Source organism: Meriones unguiculatus, chromosome X (assembly GCF_030254825.1).
Source record: "Meriones unguiculatus strain TT.TT164.6M chromosome X, Bangor_MerUng_6.1, whole genome shotgun sequence".
NCBI lineage: Eukaryota > Metazoa > Chordata > Mammalia > Rodentia > Muridae > Meriones > Meriones unguiculatus.
Window position 1 is genome coordinate 40,802,966 of NC_083369.1, and position 19,379 is coordinate 40,822,344.

Below are 19,379 nucleotides of genomic sequence, written 5' to 3' on the forward strand. Positions count from 1 at the left end.
GGCACAAATGCTTCCTATTGTTCTCACCAATCTGCATCCAAAACCTTCATCTAGAACCTTTTCCCCTTTGGGTGAGATTTTCCCTCTTCCAGCACAGTTTTGACACCCTAGCCCTCTTCTTTGTCTATGAAATCTTAATGCTAGGTAATCCTGTCTGCTACGGGCAACTGTGCCCTTGGTCTCTGGCCAATGCTGATGAGCTGTTGGAACAGACTGTACCATACGAATCTACTGAGTCAAACCTTGCTCTAGGGAATCCTTGACAGGTTACTGACTCCTACCCTCCCAATGGGAATAGTCTATTCATCTGTTCCTTCAGATTCTCCTCTGGGATGTCTTCTGTAGAATTTCAGATTTCTATACCTAGTACTAGGTACTAGGTCACTTTAAGGACCTCAAAACTTACATGCCTCTGCAACCAAACTTTGCCTCAATATTCCTTAGATGGCAGATCCAAAGCAAAACATTTTTAATTACTGTCAGCAGCTGGGTAAATGGATGTTCCCATGTTCAAGTATCTTCTTCAATCCCAAACCTTCTGTCTCTGTTCCCACTCCCAAAAGTTTCAAATGTATCCCTAAAGGAATTTTCTCCTTAACCTACTTAACTTTGTCTTCTGCCTATATATATTTCCAGTATCCTGCCAGGTGAATCCAAGACAGCACCAAAGCTGCTATCCACAGACTGCATCAGGCTGGACCTGCACTTTCCCTCCCAACCACAGATGTTCTCCCAGATCCTGGACAACATCAAAAAAGCCTGCTCTTCCTGGAATTGGTCAACATTTCAGCCTTTTGACCTCCCTATAGCCACCCCAGTATCAGCAGAAAGTAGCTAAAGATGATTGATTTCTTTGCCCGTTATCCACTTATAAGACTGGAATGGTGTGCTTCAAGCCCAGGACAAGTAGCTCCAGGTTTTCCCAGCATTCCTCAGTCCCTATCTGCTGCTGGGCATAGCTAGCAACCCCCACCCTCTACCCTGAACTTTCCAGGGCAGGGGTTTCCTCTCCTCACCATGTAATTCAGACAGTTCAGAGCTCTTACTTTTTCCTCTCTCTCTCTCTCTCTCTCTCTCTCTGTTGTATGGTGACCAAGAGCTGCTTCCAATGAACCTACATTTATATACTTTAACTTGCCTTACATGAGAAGCAGCTCAGCGTCCTCTTTCTTTTAATTATAGAAAAGGGGAAGAATGTTAGTATATAGGCAGCCTGGCCTACCAACCTATGATGTCATCATGTTTCTCCCACCAGGTGCGTGGCAGACACAGTTCAGCTGTGCATGCACCAGCTAAAAAAGGACCAACCTACCACTATGTCTCTATCTTAGTCTCCTCTCGCTCTCTCTGCCTTGCTTTCTTTCCTGGAGCCCCCATCATATCTATCTCTCCTTCCCTCTCTCTCTCCCTCCACCCCCATCCAATAAATCTCTTTCATGTAATAGCTGTTGTGTTTGTGGCATCATTTTAAAATAAATACTAGCACACACCATGTTTGTCTTTCTGGGTCTGCGATACCTCACTCAGTATGATCTTTTCTAGTTCCAGCCATTTGCCTGCAAATTTCATGATTTCCTTGTTTTTACTACCTGGGTAGTATTCCATTGTGTAAAAGTACCACAATTTCTTTATCCATTCTTCAGTTGAGGGACATCTAGGTTGTTTCCAGATTTTGGCTATTATGAATAGAGCTGCTATATAACCTAGAACCTCTGCTCAGATGTAGCCCATAGTAGCTCAGTATCCAAGTGGGTACCCTAGTAAGGGGAACAGGGACTATTTCTGACATGAACTCAATGGTGGGCTCTTTGACCCCACCCCCACCCCCGAGGGAGGAGCAACCCTGCTAGGCCACAGAGGAGGACTTTGCAGCCAGCCCTGAAGATACCTGATAAACTAGGGTCAGATGGAAGGGGAGGAGGAACTCCCCTATCAGTGGACTTGGAAAGGGGCAAGAAGGAGATGAGGGAGGGAGGGTGGGATTAGGAAGGAATGAGGGAGGGGGATACAGCAGAGATACAGAGTTAATAAACTATAACTAATGTTAAAAAAATAAGAAAGCAAAATAGAATGTAACCACATTGTGACTTTTGTACTGCTTGAAAGAATTTTCTGGGTTATATACACTATGGCAGAAAAATAAAGTTATTGGAGCTTGCTGAAGCTTGTTGGAACAGAAGAAGAAGAAGAAGAAGAAGAAGAAGAAGAAGAAGAAGAAGAAGAAGAAGAAGAAGAAGAAGAAGAAGAAGAAGGAAGAAGAGGAGGAGGAGGAGGAGGAGGAGGAGGAGGAGGAGGAGGAGGAGGAGGAGGAGGAGGAGGAGGAGGAGGAAATAGTTTAGCAGGTGTTCTTGTATGGTGGAGTGCCTTTTGGGTATATACCCAGGATAGGTATAGCTGGGTCTTGAGGTACAGTTTTCTAATTTTCTAAGAAAGTACCAAATTGATTTCCAAAGTGGTTATATAAGTTTGCACTCCCACCAGCAATGGAGAAGTGCTCCTCTTTCTCCACATCTTTGCCAGCATGTGTTGTCACTTGTGTTTTTTTCATCTTAGCTATTCTTACTGGTGTAAAATGGAATCTCAGAGTCATTTTGACTTGCACTTCCCTGATGACTAAGGAAGTTGAGCATTTCTTTAAAGTACTTTTCAGCCATTTGAGATTCATTTCTTGAGAATTTTCTGTTTAGTTCTGATCCCATTTTTTTAAGTTGGATTATTTGGTTTGCTGGTGTTTATTTTCTTGAGTTCTTTTTATATTTTGAATATTAGCCCTCTGTCGGATGTACGGTTAGTGAAGATCTTTTCCCCATCTTATAGGCTGCCATTTTGTTCTATTGAGTGTCCTTTGCCTTACAGAAGCTTTTAAGTTTCAAAAGATCCCATTTTTTAATTGTAGATTTTAGAGCCTGAGCTTTTGTTGTTCTGTTCAGTAAGTTGTCTCTTGTGCCAGTGAGTTCAAGGCTCTTCTCCACTTTCTCTTCTAGTAGACTTAGCGTATCTGGTTTTATGGTGAGGTCTTTGATCCATTTGGACTTGAGTTTTGCGCAGGGTGATAGATACGGATCTATTTGCATTTCCTACATGTAGACATCCAGTTAGACATCAGCATTTGTTGAAGATGCTTTCTTTTTTTCATTGTATGATTTTGGCTACTTCATCAAAAAAAATCAGGTGTCCGTAGGTGTGTGGGTTTATTTGTGAGTCTTCAATTTGATTCCATTGATCAACCAGTCTAATTCTATGCCAGTACCATTCTGTTTTTATTACTATTGCTCTGTAGTATAGCTTGAAGTCAGGGATGGAGATCCCTCCAGAAGATCTTTTATCACATAGGATTGTTTTAGCTATTCTGTTCTTTATTTGTTTGTTTGTTTCTCCATGTAAAGTTTAGAATTATTCTTTCAATGTCTGTAAAGAATTGTGTTGGAATTTTGATGAATATTGTAGATTGCTTTTGGTAACATGGCCATTTTTACTTTGTTAATCTTACCAATCCATGAGCATGGGACATCTTTCCATCTTCTGATATCATCTTGTCATACAGGTCTTTTATTTGCTTGGTTAAAGTTATACCAAGATACTTTGTATTATTTGTGGCTACTGTGAAGGGTGTAGTTTCCCAAATTTCTTTCTCAGCCAATTTGTTCTTTGTATATAGGAGGACCACTGATTTTTTAAATTAAACTTTTATCCAGCCACTTTGTTGAAGGTGTTTATTAGTTGTAAGAGTTCTTTCTGGGATTCAACCCTGGGTGAGGTCAGGGCCTGAAGAAGGGTAGATTCGACAGTGGTGAGGGAGGAATGATTCAGGCATGGAGGTTGGGAGGAGTTTTACATCCTGACTGACTGGCAGCCTGGGTGTTTCTTTATATATACAGAACTCAGTAGGCAGGGACAGATGCATGTTACTAAAAAAACAAAGGTCAAATCATTTTTGTCCACAGACATGTGTTTCAGATTCTGCTTGGTCATAATTTAGTCATCATTGACAAGCCATGCCAAAACAAAATCATCTTTTACAACTATTTTTCCTCATCAACCCCACAAGTCAACTTTTAACAATCTTGCAATTTAAATGACATATTTTGCCAAAGCATGATAGCCTATTCTCAGGCTGGTAGTTCTTATGGTTTCAAGGGCACTAGACAGAAAGAAAAACTCCAAGCCAGTCTAGGCAGATTGTCATGTCCAAAGCAGTGTATTATCAACTTTTAATAATCAAAGCGCTGTCATTAGACCCAAGAAAAATCTTCAGGACAAAGCTACTGCAATTATTATTTGTTTTCTGCCGTAATATAATGTTTGTGTTTTATATATCTGTAAAATTTATTTATATGTCTAATCTTGGTATTTTTTTGCTCCTTGGTCATACAATACCATAGTGGCCCTGTATGATTTCACTTTTTCTAAGAAAGAGAGGTCTTAATACTTTATTCTTTTATCATTTATCAGCACCATTTTTTTTCCATCAGTATAAGGAAGAGGCTTTTAAACTGATCTGCTTCCAAATTCTCTAGCCCACTGAATATTGTTTACCTTTTTAAGTTTACTTTGTTTTGATTATCTTGTACCTGAGTAAATGCAGGAGCAGATATGCCAAGAGTATTTTTGAGTCAGAGCCTCATAAGGAGGTCTCTGGCATAATTATTTGAGTCACAACCTCCAGGGCATAAGGAAGACCTTTAAGTAGGGCCAGATGAGGAAAGCTCCCTAAAAGTGGAAGAGGTAGTATGGTTAGGACATTTCTGGGCAAGCTTAGAAGCAGTGCTCCTGGGAGAAGTCTTAAATGATTCATAAGAAAAATTTCATCAGTCCAATATCCCCAAGTTGTATAAACAATAAAAGACCCCTAAGCATGTGACATGTAGAGATCAAGGCTAAAAGAGTAGGAGATTACACCACAATGATTGCATCTCTGGGCTCAACTTTGCTGGATCTTTGTCAAGCAGCTGTGCTGGCTTTATGACTTTTGCTGTTCCCATTAGATACGGCTGTGTCACATTCTCTGGTGGAATTTTTGGGTTCACTTACATACATTCTCAGAACATCTGCAAATAGCAATACTTTGACTTCTTCATTTCCAATTTGTATTCCCTTGATCTCTCTTAGTTGTTTTATTGCTCTGGCTAGGACTTCAAGTACTATATTGAAGAGGTATGGTGAGAGAGGGCAGCCTTGTCTTGTCCCTGATTTCAGTGGGATTGATTTAAGTTCCTCTCCATTTAATTTGATGTTGGCTATAGGCTTGCTGTATATTGTCTTTATTATGTTTATATATGTCCCTTGTATCCTTGATTTCTCCAAGTGTTTTTAACATGAAGGGGTGTTGGATTTTGTCAAAGGCTTTTTCAGCATCCAATGAGATGATCATGTAGGTTTTTTCTTTTATCTTGTTTATATGGTGGATTACATTGATGGATTTCCATGTACTGAACCCTTGCATGACTGGGATAAAGCCTACCTACTTGATTATGGTTGATGATATTTTTCATGTGTTCTTGAATTCAGTTTGTGAGTATTTTATTGAGTATTTTTGCATCAATGTTCATAAGGGAAATTGGACTGAAATTCTCTTTCTTTTTCAGGTCTTTGTGTGGTTTAGGTATAAGGGTGACTGGCCTCATAGAATGAGTTTGGTAATGTTCCTTCAGTTTCTATTTTGTGGAACAGTTTGAGAAGTGTTGGTGTTAGCTCTTTTTTGAAAGTCTGGTAGAGATTTGCATTGGCCTTTAATTGACTTGAAGGTGGAAAGGGAACAATGTGACCTTGGCCAAGCTCAGTGGACTGCTGGTGCCCCTCACTGCCATAATTGTCCTGATGCCCAGAGACCAGAAGTCTTCCTTGTCCATACTGTCTTTCCTTGCTCCAGTTACAAGAAGGTGTTGGAAAATGCTCTGTCAAGCAGTCTCCAGGGAACTGACAGAGGTTGTTGATCTTTCTAGATTTAAAAAATCAAAATATTTATGGCTCCATCATGACATGCTACGTGTGGTAGCCTTTTAAAAGTAGAAACTATTATCTGACATTGCTGTATCTAAACAACAATGCGATCTTTTATATAGAAAGCCTGCATAATTTGTCCTCGTTGCACATTCCCCTTTTATACCACGATGAGCTGACAAACCTTGATGCCTCCGTGAAGGAACTAGATGGAATGCACAATCTGAAGACACTGAGTACACACTGCACGTCTATGTGTCAATAAATTAAGACAGGGGTAGCACAGCACGTTTGTTTTCCTTTCTGAAGCTCAAGCTTAGAGAAGTGGGCTTGCTGTTGGAATGCATAGCTCGTTCCTTAGAATGTGACTAGATTTTATTCTTTCTTCACACACACTTTTGAAAACAATTTTTTTTTTTTTTGTAGAATGTCACATAAGCTGAAGATGACAAAAGCAGCAAATAAGGATGTGTGTGTCCAAATCTACTCTTTTGGTTTTATCTCATAAGTAAGTTGTGTCATTCAAGTTATAGGTCTATCTGTCACACATCCACCTGTAGAGGCAGAAGTGAGAGGGATTCATAGCTAGCACCCTGCACACAACTCCAAATATATCAGTAACCTCAACATAAAGGTCAGATACCCTGGATATAATAGAAGAAAATGTGAAGAATAAGCTTGAACTCATTGGCACAGTAAAGGGTTCTTTGAACAAGACATTAACCACCAGCACAGGCATTAAGACCAAGAATTACTATGTAACCCACTTAGACACTAAACTGCCATGGATTACATCTTCGTAGGGGTTCTAGGTTATCCCCATGCCTCCCCCTGAGGGGAGAGCAGTCTTACCAGGCCACAGAAGATGACAATGCAGCCATTCCGGATGTGATCTGATAGACTAAGATCAGATGGAAGGAGAGGAGGACCTCCCCTATCAGGGGACTTGGGGAGGGGCATGCATGAAGAAGGGGGAAGGAGGGTGGGGTCGGGAGGGGAGGAGGGAGGAGCTTATGGGGGGATACAAAATGAATAAAGTGTAAAAAAATAATAAAAAAATAAAATAAAAAAATAAGAAAGTAAAGTGAAATTAGAAGAAAAAAAAAAAACTTCTTTGCCTCACAGGCTCTTACAGGGTAAGCTCTCCTTCCTCCTGCAAACTTCATGGTACCGTGTGGCTACTCCCGCAGCCCACTGGACCAGATTCCATCCAGCGTGCATTATTGCTTATCTAAGTCTTTCTGGTTTTTTCTTTCCTTAGTGTACGTTCTTTCTAGTATACCGAACAAACAAACAAATGCATGTGTACAGGATTTCCTATTGCAGAAATTTACTTCCCAAATGAAAAACTTTTTTCAGCGTCATTGTCTAACATCTTTCTCCTACCCAGTTTTAGAGCTGGAAGCAACAGTATATCCATATTGCTTTATCCATAAATATACAGTAATAATCAGACAATGCTTATTTAAAATTTTAAAAATAAGAATGGTGAAAATTGTTCCCTTGAATCATTTTGTCTATATGATGATGACTTTTACTATATAAAATATGGGATGAATGGGTAAGGCTAAAAGACATATTCATCACCTGAAATGGTCATAACTTCCTCCTGAACAAAAATTTCTACTCTCTCAGCAACATTTTTCCCTTTTCACCCCACGCTCTGTTAATAACCATTCCATTGTCAGACTCTACGTGTTTAATATTTTAGTTTCTAAAACATAAGAGAGAATAAATGACATTTAAATTTCTTAATTTTTACGCTTTCCATGTAAACTGCTCTATATTTCTGGGCACTGGTTTCATGATTTTATTGTACTTATTGCTTTATTATTTTTTTAGTAGGAAAATGATCAACCCTTGGGTATTTTAGAACTATGACAGTTATATTATACCGATGAGCTAAAATGTCTCCTGTGTTGTGATGTCCCTATGTTTCACAGATATTGAATTTGGAACAATGTTGGATTTTATAATTTTTCCTGAGTAAAATTACAAACATGGATTCCTCGACAATGTATGAATGTGAAGATATGATAATTTGGGGTTAAAAGGGAAGGCATTTAGGACAATTTCATCAGATCTAGAATGTTTCCATCAATCAAATCCCTCTAAGTGTATCATTGTTAAGTACCCTCATCGATGACACATGTTGTTTATTTGATTGATTTTGCTTTTAACTGGAACAAGTAGTTATGTTTCAGGGTCTATGAGCCATTTCACAACAGAGCTTTGTTTTATGCACAGAATGGCAGCATACCAAAATAACCCATTTTAAATTACTTAACTTACAAATGTTATGAAGTTGTTTTTTATGAATTGTATGAAAATAAATCATGGATTTCTCTGATAGAAAAAAAAAAGACCAACAATTAATATATGGGCCCTCATCAAGTGGAAAGCTTCTGAACAGCAAAGGATACCACCATTCAAGCAAAGCAGCAGCTTACAAAGCAGCCAACAATATTGGGAAAGATTTTTTTTTCTTTTTTACCAATTATACATTTGATAGAGGGTTAGTTTTAAACTATATGAATAAATGACCAAGATCAATAAAGCAAATGCCAGCACATGCTAGTGAGATGTGGGGAAAGGGAAACACTAATTACTGGTGGGAGTGCAAACTGGTACAGGCAATACAGAAATCAGCTTAGTGCTCCCTCAAAAATTTGAAAATCAATCTACCTCAACATTCAGCTATATTACTCTTGGAACTATACCAAAAGAATGCTACATTTTACTGCAAATATACTTGCACATCCATGTTCATTGCTACCATTTTTATAATAGCCAGAAATTGGAAACAGCCTAGATGTACATCAACTGATGAAGGAAAATGTGGTACATTTACACAATGGAATATTATTAAGCTGTTAAGAAAAGTGAAAGTATCAAATTTGCATGTAAATGGGTGAAGCTAGAAAACTCACCCTAAGTGAAGCAACACAGACACAAAAATACAAATATTGTATGTTTTCTTTCCTATGCAGAGGTTAGCTTTTAAACTTTCAATATATATTCCACAATCTAAATAACCACAGAGGTTTGGTACATAGTAAAGAAGCAGGGGGAAGGAAGGAAAATCTCACTAAAAAGGAAAATTGAATATAGTGTCATGAAGGGGAAACTAGAATATGAGGATTAAATAGGGGGAGGGATGAGAAAGAAGAATAAATGCAGAAATATGAAGGGGGTAACTAATACTACATTTTGAAAAACTGTATGGGAACAACCTCTTAAAATATATACAAATATGAAAGGAATCTAAATGGAGTCACTATATAATAGGGGACACAAAAGAGAAACTAGACACCCTATGCCACCAAGTAAAACTTCCAATACCAGAAGTTATTGGGTCATTCACTACAGGGATCCTACAGACACTTTCCACTAAGCATTATAGGCTATTGCCAAGGTTATTGGTTGCTCTGCACAGCCCGATGGTAATGTCTTGTTGCTGAAAACAACACTTACTTATATCACTGAACATGGAGAAGTTGAGCCTGTGCCCAAATAGAAGCTTCCTTCCTACTAGCTAGTGTTCATGGGGTTGGAACATACTCTGCATGCTACTGAAAGAGGAAGGTAATCATGAGTATCACCCAGCCACCAACTCTGTGACCTGCAACTGAGTCTTGCCTGCAAGATATATTGGTAAAATAGGGGCACACATGTTACAGCATTTAAACTTAGATTTAAGGTCCCCTCAATGAAATGTAACTATACCTGACACTGCTAAAGTGGCCAAGAACCTGACACTAGCTAGGTCATGGGCCTAGGAGAAAACCTAATATTACTATTCTGCTAAAGGTACATAGCAACCGAATGACTTCTAATGACATACTGCTTTATGATCAATGCTTTACCTAAGCCTTATCAGAGAAGCTTCTTCGTGCAGTAGATGGGAACTAACGTGGAGATCTACAACTACACAATGTGCTGAGAGTAAGCGACTTTTGAGAACTCAGTCCTAAACGGGCTATATTTATCAATATCATCCCAACCACCAAGACTCAGGAATCTGTGTAGAAGAGGAAGTGGAAAGATTGCCAGCCAACTGATGGATGACTCCAAGGAAACAGTATCTTCCAGACACAAAAGAACTGATGAGCATATGCACACAAAGAGACTATTGTTGCAGAACGTATAAGACTTTCACAAGTTCAAACCAGATGAGGTCCCATCACTGAGGGAAAGAAGTTGAAACAAGGTTCCACCTCTAAACAAGAAGCTATTTGTAATTTTTTTGTTGTTCTTTTTCAAGACAGGGTTTCTCTGTGTAGCCTTGGCTGTCCTAGACTCACTTCATAGACCAGGCTGGCCACAAACTCATAGAGATCTGTCTCTTCCTACCAGAGTTCTGGGATTATAGTCTATAGGCATGTGTCACTGCACCCAGCATAAGCTATTTGTAATTGGTACCTGCTAGCAAATGGAAAGTCAATTTTCTCCTATGACATGTCACTGGATATATCAACCACACTCCACAGCAGGGCCCATATGCAGGATAACTTGGTTTTGTTTGTTTTGATTTTCTTTTCTTTCCTTTTCCTCCTCCTCCTCCTCCTCCTCCTCCTCCTCCTTCTTCTTCTTTTTTTGTTTTGGTCTGTTTGAGGGTTTCTCTGTGTAGCCCTAGCTGTCCTGGAACTTGCTCTGTACACCAGGCTGGCCTAGAACTCACAGAGGTCCACTTGTCTCTGTCCCCTGAGTCCGGAGATTAAAGGCATGTACAAGCACCACCCAGTTTTGTTTTGATTTTCATTTTTATGTTTTTGTGTTTCTTTTTCAAAGAGAGAGAGAGGGAAAGAAAGAGAGGGGGGAATATAAAGTTTGGTAGGTAGTGAGGTGGGGAGGATCTAGAAAGAGTTGGAGGGAAAACACATGTTCAAAATATTTTGTATGAGAAGATAGGGGGTTAAGTGCTGATAAAATATTTGATAAAATTCAATTATAATTACAAACAATATAGAAACAGAATAATTTTTATATGAAGTTCCCTTATGTGTGTATCTATGTGTGTCTGAATCACATCGCACTAGAGCAATTACTGTTTTCTCTTTACCAGGTTCTGTTATCATCATGTGTATCATCCATCTAATAGTTACCACTGTGGTATTTTTGTAGCATGTCAAGAGCTACACTCTGTAACTCTTCTCCCTAGCTCCTTTGTCATATCTACCTATATCCTCAGCATATGGAAAATACTATAGTCTGACTGTGAGGAAATTGGGCTTTGCATTGATATAATAGCCACGTAAGTGAAAATGGACAAAATGGGAGGGACATAAAAAGAAAAAAAATGGGATACATTTCTGGTGTAGCTAATCAGGTATATAGCCAAGAATATTTAGGATTTATGTCATTTAATTTCCTTGAACTTACCTCTAAAGAATAAATTCCCATTCTTCCACGTAAAAAAGACAGATCTTAATCTCCATCCGTGGTTTTGGCTGGCAAACTAAAGTCTTTCATGTGTGGATTCCTAATAAAATCCACATTCTCATAATACAACATGCCTGTATTTCCATCATCTATGAAAGTATTAAAGCTTCTACTTTCTCATTTGTATGTCCATAAACATTGATATTAACCCGTAGGAAGAAAATTTATTTTTGGAGCTTTTAGGTTGTACCATCTGTCAAAAGCTCTTAAAATTGCCATGCGCGTGTATGAAAGAACTAATTACATACCATTAAGGTTCCAGTGGAATGTCCTCGATAACTCAGCCACTTCTTCCCATCAAGGCTATACATGATGATAAATTGAGAGATGTAAAGGCTGGAAATTTTCTGACGAGCACCCTGAGTCTTGATGCCATGAATAATCATAGGTGTCAACAGATCTACCTACCAATTAAAACAAAGACTTATTTTAATCTATTTTCAAAAGTACATATTACACCCTGATAATACTATTTATTGTTATTAATTATCCATTTATGAAGACTCTATTGCAACAATTACCTTGTGTGTTCAGGGAAAGCAGTGACTAATGTTGAAATGTGAACATGTATGTATGTAAAACCATGAACCATATGGTAGGAATGACTAGGAAAACTATTTATTAAATTATCTATCCACTTCCTGGCAAACCAGATCACTTTCAAATCATTGAGTTATTTCCTTCTCATATGCATCCATGGGGCTGTACATATGAACCAGAGTGGCTTTACCCATACTTCTGCATCAGTTTAAACTAATTTCTTCCCTTTCCTAGACTAGCCCCATCTCTATAACACTATCAGGAATAACACAACTCTTTCAAATGTTAATTCTAAAAATATTTTTGTTGCTTGGTCTTCCCTGACTTGGACAAATTTAATGCTGCTTTTTCTGTGCTTCTACTTTATATTATATATAATAACTTCATTCTAGCAAATTATTACACTATATTATAAATCTTGCTTTGATTGTCTTCTTCTTATTATACTGAGCTCCCTAAGGCAGTGAACATGCTTGAGTTGCATAAGCTCTTTATATTTCTGTTCATATGTGAAGAGAAGATAATGTTTATCTCAATGGATTAAAAATGTAATACATGTAATTTTATGACTCCAGCAACTAATACATACCAAGCAATAAATATATATTCCCTTTAGTATGGGATTGAACATAGTAGTATATATATAATGCTGATGTTTAGAAAATGCTTTGAAATGAATTAGTTAATAATGGCAGAGTGGTAGGAAATGATAAGTTCCTAAAGAATGAGAACTGAATGACCAATAGAACAATGAGCCACATATGGCAAGAGATATAGCTAGGTTAATGGCTTAGTGAGCAAATCAGAGTTAACATTCTCATAGATGCCCAACAGACTCATATAATTGAATGTTTAGTCATCAGTGAGTGGCACTATTAGGAGGTATGGCCTTGTTGGAGGTGGTGTGTGTCACTGTGGGGGTGGGGCTTTAGGGTTTACAAAGCTCAACCTGGTCCCAATGTCTCTCTCTGCCTACTGCCTGTGGATCCAGATGTAGAACTCTCAGCTACATCTCCACTACCATGTCTGCCTGCATGTCACCATGATCACAATGCACCATACCTCTGAAACTGTAAGCAAGCCTCCATTAAATGCTCTTCTTTATAAGGATTGTCTCTTCACAGCAATAGAAAACTAAGACAAATGACATGACTAAATTGCTATGATCACATGACTTTTTGTTTAATGACTATCTCCTTGAATTGATTGTAAGTAACATTCATATATTCATTCATTAGAATACTATTTCTGGTATTTACTCTTTGTAAAGCATTGTTTTAAGTATAATGTAGGAGAACAATGAAGTAGAACAGCAGGACATAGTGGCCCTATCTTTAAATAATAGATACATCACTGCCTTCTCCTGGATTAGTATTTCTGATTGAAGGCACTCTATTTTTCCTCTAGGTACTATGGTATAACGAAATAAAAACGCCACATTCAAGAATCATCATTTTTCCTAAATTGGTTTGTATTACTTCATGTAGAGTACGAGAGGCTTTTGTTTGTTTACCACATGTGAATGTATTCTCTAGTGAGTCTAATTAATTCTTACCAGCCTACCTACATTCTATGACTGATGGATGCTTGGTTTATCTATTTCCTTTTACAAAAAATATTTATTTATTTATTATTTATACAGCATTCTGCCTGCACGTGTACCTGAACACCAGAAGAAGGCACCAGATTTTATTATAGATGGTTATGAGCCACCATATCGTTGCTGGGAATTGAACTCAGGACCTTTGGAAGAACAGACAGTGTTCTTAACCTCTGAGCCATCTCTCCAGCCCCTACTTCCTATTTCTGTGTCTCTTTTTAAGTTATAACTGGTACCTGTAATATTTTTAACAATTTAATAAGTAAAAAGTAAACAACTTCATCTATGTATGGAGTCAGGTATTTTAGTGTGACTGTAACAGATATGTCTCTACTAGAAAGTAAACAAGGTGGTAGTAAGCTTCACAGTATACTAAGTTAGTTTTCAGCTAACAAACACTGCAAACATGACAGCTGCTTAGCTCCAAGGGGGCTGCCAGTTACCTGCTGCTGATGGTTCCGTACTGTTGGCCTGGTGCTTTTCATGCTTGCATATCTATGGGCCAGACTGTTTTACACATTTTACATCTTGTCAGCATAAATAATGTCTATCTGAAAGCCCTTCTTTGTTAACATCTCCCTCAACTCCCACTTTGCTTATCTGTTCTAAGTGGAACAGATAACATTAATTCCCTTAAGATATCTAAGATAAGATATCTAAGATATAAAATACTGCATCTTAAGAAAGACTGAATGATAATACAATTAAGGAGAACTGTAACTGGTCTAATGACCACATTAACCATAGAGAAAGGACTATCAAGCTAAAGTCGATACTGTGCATATCATATAGTATAACTGTTCACATTAGGGCACAAGAACTCAGCTGCTTTTTTTTTTTTTTTTTTTAGGGTGCAAAAACTCAGCAGCTCAGCTGTTTTTGTGGATGTGACATGGAATGCTCTGTAACATCTCTGTGTTTTGGTGTTCTTAATTGAAATGATGTTCATAGTAGTCTCTAGCTCATAAGATTCTGGTGGGAAGGATTTACCAACTTGGTTTGTATTGAGCACATATTAAAGAAGTCTTTCTTAATATTTTCATCATGACTTTGCTAGAGGATTAAAAAAAAGTTCACATATCTATTCAGTAATTGATGAGAAACTGAGAAGAATAGGAAATATTTTGGGACAAAGAAAATTGGAAAGCTGAAGCAATAGGCCAGATCTGGTAAATGGAAACTTGAAAGAATATGTCATTCAGAGTTCACTATTTCCTATTTGTGACTATAAAATGGACTATGCCTTGTGTTGGGCAGAGATGCTCAGTTGGCACTTCCAAGCTGTCCTCAGCTGACATATGTCGTGGTAAAAGATCCTCCCCCCAAAAGATCTCACTTGTCTGCCTATGAAGGACTCATGGGTCCAATTGATTATGGCTAAAAAATATTAGTTTTTGATATGGTTAGTTAAATAAAACATATTAAGATGAATTTCATGAGCTGTGTGTGGTGGCATACACCTGTAATCTCAGCACTCAGGAAGGCAGAGGCAGAAGCATCTCTGTGAGTTTGAGGTCAGCCTGGTCTACAAAGCAAGTCCAGGACAGGCAAGGCTGCACTGAGAAAACTCTGTCTTGAAAAACAAACAAAACAAAAACAAAACAAACAAAAAGGAAAAAAAGGAATAAAAGAAAAAAAAAGATGAATTTCATGAGTTGAGTACAGGGATCACTGAGGAATGTGTTTGCTGTGCAGGCATGAGGATCTGATTTTGGTTCCTCAGCACACATATAAAACCCATGCATAGAAACTAAGGTAGCCACTATAGAAATCAATGTGGAGGCTCCTCAAAAAGCTAGAGATAGAACTACTAGAACTATCACATGATCCAGTTATATCACTCTAGGGCATATATTTTTAAAAACTCCATTTTATACTGTAGATATGATTGCTGCTACTCACAATAGCCAAGGAATGGAAATGGCCTAGATATCCATCAGCTGATAAATGGATAATAAAAATGTGACACATTTATACAATTAAATATTATTTAGCTATTACAAAAATGAAATTATGGCATACTGAAACAAATGAATGTAGTTGGAAACAGTCATTCTACTAGAGGTAACCTAGACCAGACAGAACGACAAATGTTACTTGTTTTCTCTTATTTGTGAATGTTATTTTTGAATCTTCAGAAATACGTATTTCATTTAGAATAGCCATAGAAGTTTGGAAGTTACTTAGTGGCCATGGAAGGTGGCTTTCATGGAGGGAAGATTGAATATACTAGTAAAAGGGTTAAAAGAGAATTGTGTAAAAGGAAGGCTTAAATTTGGCTTGGGGTGGGAAGGACCAGAAGAAGAGAGTAAATGACATTAAAGGCCTTTTGTAAAAGTGATATGGAAAACTACTGTGGTGGTTTGAATAAGAATGGCTCCTTGGGCTCATATATTTGAATGCCTGGTCATCAGGGAGTGGTACTACTTGAGAGGGATTTGGATGTGTGGCATTGATGGAGTAGGTGTGGCCTTGTTGCAGTAAGTGTATCATTGCAGTTGGGCTGAGGTTTCAAAAGCACAAACCAGGCCCAGTGTCTTTCTCTTCCTGCTGCCTGTGGATCCAGATATAGAACTCTCAGCTACTTTCTCCAGCACTGTATCTGTCTATATGCTGCCATGCTTCCTGCAAAGATGACAGTGGAATAAACCTTGGAAATTGTAAACAAGTTCCAATTAAATGTTTTCCTCTTTAAGAGTTGCCATGTGCTTTGATTACCTCCCCCTGGGGGGGTGTGCAGTCTTGCCAGGCCAGAGAAGAAGATGATGCATCCAGCTCTGAAGAGACCTGATAGGCTAGGGTCAGATAGAAGGCAGGAGGACCTCCCCTATCAGTAGACTAGGGGAGGGGCATAGGGAGAGAAAAGGGTGGGAGGGGAGACTGGGAGGCTGGAGCTGGGATACAAAGTGAATAAACTAATAAATAAATAAATAAATAATGAAAAATATATATAAATTAAAAAAGAAAGAGTTTCCATGGTGTCTCTTCAGAGCAATAGAACACTGACTAAGACACTTACCTACTACTGTAGAAGATACACACATACACACACACACACACACACTAGACAAAGATAATTTGTGTTAAAATGGAGTTACTCTATAATGGGGCAACAATGCCCCTACTGTATATTGCAACTAACAAATAAAAAGCTCAGTGCTGGGAATGGGTTACCTACTTAAGAGTTCTTAGTCAGTGAAGTTATATAGATCCCCAAACATTTTAGACTTTTGCCAATGCTATTGTTTACCTTCTAAAACTTGACAGTAAGACCCAATTGCTGAAGACACCACACACTTGAGTCACAGAATATGGACAAATCAAGCTGGTACAACCAGGAAGTTTTATCCATGCTAGCTTTCTTTTTTCCATATAACATTTTTATTAATTTTCTGGGAGTTTCACATCATGAATCCCTATCACAATCCCTTCCTAGCCCATCCAAGTCTAACCCTCCTTGTGAACTGTCCTTCTCCCCAAAAAAGAAGTAAATTAAAATAAGAACAAAGAGAGAAAAGAAGAAAGAAAGAAGGAAAACAACAACAAAAAACAAGTTGACTTTGTATTATCTACGTACTCATTGGAGCATAGTCAAACTCTCAGCAGCTTGCCCACAAAACTGAGTTCTGTTCTATTTTATAGCTTTCACATTGCTATAATTTTCTATGCACAGTGCCAGGGTATAAAAGTAATCAAAATTATACCCAACTATGAACTCTGTAAGCTACAATAATGACTGATCTGGCAAGACAGATATGCCCATCGGTGTAATAATGGCATAGATGTTATTAAAATGACCAACTACTTTCTGCTTGGATCTAAGATGTGCTCCATGGGTTCCATAACTGACACTAGTAAAAGGTCAAAGAACCTGTGGTTTGATAAATCATAGGCCCTAGGGAAAGACCTAGTATTATTATTTTGCTAAATGGACATAGTATTAAAATGACTCCTAATAACTTATTGCTATACCCATAGCTCAGAGCATTTCTCAAACTCATCAGAGAAGTTTCTGCTTGCAGTAGATGGCACAGAGACCTTCTGCAACTGGTCAACATGCAAAGAATAAGATCTTATAGAGTGCTTAGCCTAAAGTGAGATATAATCTATCAAACACCTCCTGCATCTCAGGGAATTTTGTAGAAGATGGGGTGGAAAGTTTTTAAGAGCCAGAGATCGTCAATAACAACAAAGAAACAGTGTTTTCCAGACATAACAGGACAGTTACAAATGTGAACTTAAAGCAATGTGACAACATACACAAAGCTTGCACAAGCTCAGCCAGAAAAAATCCCAACATAGAGGGAGCAGAGAAAATGGGTGTGAAATCTCACTACTAACTGATAAGCTTTTGGCATTTAATAGCTGCTTGGGAGAAGGAATGTCTACTTTTTTCAGTGGAGTAACACCTGGTAAGTTGAACACACAGAGGGAAGGTCCCACTCACAAGAACAGATGAGCAATACAAACTGGACTTGAAATGAAAAGAAAAAAGAAGAAATAGTTAGAGGCAGGAAGGGTTGTTGGGTAGAAAGATATGGAATGTGGAGAAGATGGCTATGGAAGTAATTGGGGGAGGAGAAGTGAATATGTTCAAAACACATTATATGAAACTCTCAAAGAAATAATAAAAATATTGTTAAAAATAATATAAAAAGTAACAGACTAATACAACTGACATTCACCCCTGGCCTCCACGTGTGCTATGCATAGGTACACACATGCATGTACACACATAAATACACACCACACATATACAAAGAGAGACATTAAAATAAAAAGATAAATTTTATGTTAATTTTTAATATGGCTACAAGGAAATGCAAAGTAACGCATGTGACTTGCATTTGTGGTACATATCATATTTCCATTGATCAAGGCTTCTCTAGAGAAAAAGCAAAGTGAGACAATCTGAAAAACCATATACATTTTAAAATGTTGAGCTAACCTGCCTCAAGTATTACTCCATCCTAGCTTACTGTATTGGACTACATTAAGTAGGTACTTTATTTTATTTTAATTTTCTTATTTTTATTAATTACAGTTTATTCACTTTGTATCACAGCTGTAGCCCCCTCCCCCAATCTCCTCCCAATCCCACCTACCTCTCTTCTCTTCTCATACCCCTCCCCCAGTCCACTGATAGGGGAGGTTCTCCTCCCCTTCCATCTGATCCTAGTCTATCAGGTCTCATCAGAACTGCCTTCTTTGTCTTCCTCTGTGGCCTGGTAAGGATGCTCTCCCCTCAGGTGGAAATGATCAAAGAGCCAGTCACTGAATTCATGTCAGAGACAGTCCCTGTGCCTATTATTGGGGAACCCTCTTGGACACTGAGCTGCCATGGGCTACTTCCGTGCAGGGGTTCTAAGTTATCTCCATGCATGGTCCTTGGTTGGAGTATCAGTCTCAGAAAAGACCCCTGGGCCCAGATATTTTGGTTCTGTTGCTTTCCTTGTGGAGCTCCTGACCCCTCGAGGTCTTTCTATCTCCCCTTTCTTTCATAAGATTCCCTGCACTCTGCCCAAAGTTTGGCTATGAATCAAGTAAGTACTTCCTAATACCCAAAGGATATAAAATTCCTGAAAAAAGGACAGATTTAATTATACAAAAGAAGCTACAATTTATTGTTTTTAAGATGAAGGAGTCAGCTACCTATTTTGTATAAGAATGAAGAGCATTTGAGGACTCAGGGGAACCTACTCAATTGGAGATATCTCATCATAGAATACATGGTTTTGAAAGGTAGTAAATTAAAATTTATAGAAATCATTCTGATGTTATATTTCAAGTAAAAAAATTGGACCCATCTACATATTCATTTCTATTACCAAGTCATTAAATTATGAATATTTTGAAC

General features: G+C 38.1%; 1 protein-coding gene across 2 annotated transcripts in view; it reads right to left on the reverse strand.

The window, feature by feature from the left end:
* The window catches only part of F8 (coagulation factor VIII), a 146,299-nt gene that overhangs the window by 43,585 nt on the left and 83,335 nt on the right, over positions 1-19,379 (reverse strand). For both annotated transcript variants that reach the window (XM_060375196.1, XM_060375197.1), the window contains one exon: positions 11,631-11,786. In XM_060375196.1, the coding sequence (XP_060231179.1) occupies positions 11,631-11,786 (156 nt within the window). The remainder of the gene's footprint in view (positions 1-11,630; positions 11,787-19,379) is intronic.